Below are 4,595 nucleotides of genomic sequence, written 5' to 3'. Positions count from 1 at the left end.
CAACATGTTCTGCTTGCATCTATGACAAATACGACATACGCATATACGCTCTCCTATGACACTATTTGTCATAGGAAGAATCTTCCTATGACAAATACGACATACGCATATACGCTCTCCTATGACACTATTTGTCATAGGAAGATTCTTCCGATGACAAATATTGGCGAGTCAACTTCGTTCCGCTCTACAGCTGAAATTCACTGCTTGCGTTCATAATAGCGCTCCTAAACGCCTATGATGCGCACAACACATACAACAATATTTCTCACAAGAAGAATCTTCCTATGACAAATAGTGTCATAGGAGAGCGTATATATGCGTATGTCGTATTTGTCATAGATGCAAGCAGAACAGGCTGAGTATGCGTAATAATGACAGCAGGGATTACCAACTGACAGATCCGTATCCCGCATAGCAACATCAACCCTTACACGTATGAGAAAGGCACCATGTTAGTAAAGGCACCTGTAAACTTACCCGTCAGGTTCAGCGCTGGGTGATACTTTATTAGGAGTGTTCCCAACTCCTTAATGGTCAATAATGGTCATAATAACATATATATATGTATATATATTATCATGGTCATATATTAGTTTGTGGTTTAATGTAATTTAGGTTAGGGTTAGGGTTAGGGTTATCAATCATTAATCATTAATCATTAATCATTAATCATTAATCATTAATGATATCAAAGTTGGGAACACTCCTAATCGAGCGTTAGCTACTCGGTAGCCTAGCTGGTCATTCGCATCCGACTGAATTCAGTCTTGCTTGGGTAATCTTTTCTCCTAAATAATATCACCCAATCAGAACGTATTGTAGAGTGGTGGTCGTGTCATTATTAGCTCAGTCCAATACCATGCTTTCAAAACTGCCAGTGAGGAATAATGTTATCACACTATTACCCAGGACAGGCAATAGAATGGTAGCGCAACACTACTGGCTGCCACTGATCGGAAAGACTACATCCTACCGGCTACTTACCAAGTTTCATTAACTGAATTAAAATTGTGCATGCTTGATAGATCGTCTAGAATACCTACGAGTAACAATCAGTCCCGTCTGCTACACTCGACTACTAGTACAGCTATATTACAAGTTTTATCTAACACAGCCATTTACCTAGGCAGCACCTTCCATAACTAATGAGAACGACGGTCCGACACCTTAAGTTCAATGAATGACAGGCACTAAGTTGGTGACAATAGGTACTAGACCTAGGTAGGTGGAATAAAATAAACGCAGATAACTATTATAAAAAAAAAGTACATTTCGAAAAATAACACATTGATCGCACAAATACGTGAAATCTCAATTCAATAATGCAATAATTCCGACATTGAAGTATCAACCATCATAAATAAGTGGAACTTTGGAACGAATAACTGGAGCTCAGACGTCTGTGTTAAAAAGGTAGCCAACTAGCTACCTCCCGGCAAGACGTTTAACGCCCACAATCTACGATGCTCGTATATTTTATACATACTTGAAGTTGATATGATAGCGTAAGGATATCGGACGATATCAAGGCATGATGCATCACATTTCACCTGCTGCCAGCAGTCTCTCCTTATTCGCTAGAAGACGCTCACTTGTCGCTGCTGCCGCGACAGTCGACAAGTGTTTTAGACTTTTGACACTCTTACACTATTGAAGCATTAACTGACACGACAATGCGCTATCGAAGCCATTGATACATGGTGTGTGTCAGGAAATACGCGCCGCATACGAGAAGCACCACGCTTCTAAGACACTGGTCTAAGCCGATGCTTACGCACTAAGATCGCTAAGTTGCTACAGCCAGTCCCCGCACCAACCCAAACCAACTTGTATTCATTCGCTCAGCGAAACGATACGCATCGTTAACAGGGATGGAGTGTGCTACTCAACCGATTCTGCACTGCTATCCTTGGGTGTATAACGCAGGCATTCGGGCATCCCCGGCTGACTCCAGGCCTACAAGCTTAGTGTTGCAGGGCAGCCTGCAGGAGAACTACATGCAAATACTGCTTCCGCCACTATGCCCACTCACACTCGGCACGGACGCATGGCTGCAGCATACGTCGCAGCATTGAGATGGTTCCCTCCCTTCCCTGCCTATCTACACAGACACGCCCTAATACTGACTACATGCACGGCAAACTAATGAACTCGCCTAACCGCAGAAAACCACACCGAAGTTCACGAAGCCCCGTAACTACCAGGGCATAACAACAACACACACGACACCAAGAACATCCACATGCTACCACGCATAGATCACGCTTCCCAACACAGCTAGTAACGCATATCGACTGCTCTTCACAGCTAGACGAAACGCACCGACGGTAGGTACGCTCCTCACGTCGCCCAGACACGCAACAACCACGCACAGCTATTGCTCTGTTGGGTTCCTACACGGCTGCCTCTTGCTCCAGTGCAACCTTCTCCTTGTCCTCCTCCTCGTCCTCTTCTTTCGCCATAGCCCACGGCTGCACCACACCTAGGCGAAGCGAAAGAAGAAAGTGCAGCGATTTGAAATTAAGCGCAAAAAGTTAGCAATAATGGGAACATGAGGGTTGGGGATGCATAGAAAAAGGGAAGATCTAAAATGCAGAACCATGGATTGATAAAAGTTCCAATGCGAGAGATCTAGCTAGGTGTCAACATGCTGTGGTTGCCACTCCAAATATTCATGATCATTAAAACAAGCCGAGTAACACAGCAACGGGTCAATGCCAAGTCAGCAGGTAAAAAGGAATGCTAACCGTAAGAAATTAGAAAAGAAGGTTAATAGTTTTATACTACACCCATTGATGCAGCATCAACTCTTTGTGCCAAACGTTGACACAGCACCATTAAACACTATATCATGTACATTCTAGCTGCATGCATACATGATACACGGTATAAATATACTATAATCACACACTGCAATAACGTTAAATTGCACCAGCAGATGGAGACACCATCCAGTATACAATCAGTGTTATGCATGAGCTAATTTCCAGTATCACTAGCAACCCAGTTTTAATGATGGGGGGGTGTCACACTCATGTTTTTGCATACGAATAACATCATTAAAAGTAATATTTAGTACAGAATCAAATCGATCCAACTTTATTTTTATATATTATTAAATATAAGGTAGTGTAGGCTACCCTATATATATATAGGGAATTATAAGGTATATGCTCATAGAAAACGGGTTAATGTTCAAGAAAAAGAAGTGGCGACAGCCAGTCCTATTGAACACAGAATGACAGAGAGAAGTAGCACATCAGAAATATAGACCACTCTCTTTCTGCAACTGCTAATGCCATCAACAAAGAATGCTACACTGTTGTGGCAGGTACTAGAGCGACAAGTAAAACATACCTGATCCGAATATTGCAAAAAAGATGGCGCCAAAAATGCAGATTCCTCCAGTGATGTAGAACACCATCTGCCACTGCGACTGCGTTTTCTGTGGATTAAAGATCAATTAAGACTTAATTATCAATGCTCGAATACACATGCACTCACAGACACTTGCGTAAAATCATAACGCAATCGCTATCATAGGAGATATTCAAAAGAAACATTTTGCAGTAAATCACGCTCATCTTCATCGCCACTAAACACGCTCTCCACTTGTTACATAAATAATTCGTTTTGAAAAAACTAATTAGTAATCATTATAATTAAAAAATTAATTATTTAATCGTTACACATAATCACTAAAACCTCCTCCCTCAGCAGGAACGTGGGACCTGCTCTATCAACGTTCACCCCTCCCCCCCGCTGCCCACTGGCTACTTTACGTCCGGCCACTTACGTTCTTGGTAAGGCTGCTGACCATGTACGGCGCAGCGATGCCGGTCAACGTAGATACGGTGTTAGCGATGCCAAACAGTACGCCCGCGTACCTCGGCGCGATGTCCACCTGGTTCACCATCTCGCCACCGTACTGGAAAGCAGCACCTGTATAACGGCCACGTAGAGCACGATCGTCAAGTACTGTACACGCGATATTTTTCGCGTACAGATATTTTCGCGAATTCAGACTCGACGGACAATTTCGCGAGTGGTTAATTTCGCGGTCGCTCGATTCCCGAATCGGTGAAGAACAGCGTGTTGTTATTTTCGCGGTCGGGGACGCGTTCGCGAAATTCGCGTAAATTAAACCACCGCGAAGTATACAGCGTATATATCCCCAGGGGAATATTGAAGACCACTCCACTCTGATACCCCGAGGTGCAGTGACCTGACATCCTCTAAGTCTAATGCCATGATTATGAAGCAGGTCCTAGTAAAATATCCAAACATTAATGTCCAAACCTTGGAATGACCTTTATTTGGTAGATAGCTCAAGGAGCTTGATGTTAAGGACTTGATTCACGGTTAAATATTTAACTGAATCCATTGCAACTAGATCGCCGCTGTTCAAGATAAATAGAACAGAAGTAGATACTAAAGAGTAAAAAAGTACAGAAGAACATTTTCCCCCAGCTGAGATTCGAACCCATAATCTCTGGTTATGAAACCGTGCTCCTACCGACTACTCTACGGCGGCGGGAATGACACGCGAAATAATTCCCACGTACGTGATGATAGAATTTTGACTTTTACTA

General features: G+C 42.9%; 1 protein-coding gene and 1 long non-coding RNA gene across 3 annotated transcripts in view; one reads left to right on the top strand and one right to left on the bottom strand.

Annotated features, from left to right (window-relative positions):
* LOC106807752 overlaps nucleotides 1–3,172 on the top strand; it is a 25,399-nt gene extending 22,227 nt beyond the window's left edge. The window contains exon 3 of the long non-coding RNA XR_001393701.1: nucleotides 3,159–3,172. This is a non-coding gene — a long non-coding RNA (uncharacterized LOC106807752). The remainder of the gene's footprint in view (nucleotides 1–3,158) is intronic.
* Nucleotides 1,252–4,595, bottom strand: part of LOC106807750 (uncharacterized transporter slc-17.2-like) — a 38,842-nt gene continuing 35,498 nt past the window's right edge. For both annotated transcript variants that reach the window (XM_014810203.1, XM_014810202.1), the window contains exons 7-9: nucleotides 3,800–3,945; nucleotides 3,361–3,448; nucleotides 1,252–2,485 (exon numbers count right to left, since the gene is read on the bottom strand). In XM_014810203.1, the coding sequence (XP_014665689.1) occupies nucleotides 2,397–2,485; nucleotides 3,361–3,448; nucleotides 3,800–3,945 (323 nt within the window). In that variant the 3' untranslated portion in view covers nucleotides 1,252–2,396. The remainder of the gene's footprint in view (nucleotides 2,486–3,360; nucleotides 3,449–3,799; nucleotides 3,946–4,595) is intronic.

The sequence above is a fragment of the Priapulus caudatus genome, unplaced genomic scaffold (assembly GCF_000485595.1).
Source record: "Priapulus caudatus unplaced genomic scaffold, Priapulus_caudatus-5.0.1 Scaffold232, whole genome shotgun sequence".
NCBI classification, from domain to species: domain Eukaryota; kingdom Metazoa; phylum Priapulida; class Priapulimorpha; order Priapulimorphida; family Priapulidae; genus Priapulus; species Priapulus caudatus.
Note: the sequence above shows the minus strand (reverse complement) of the source record. Positions and strands in the feature narration are given on the sequence as shown.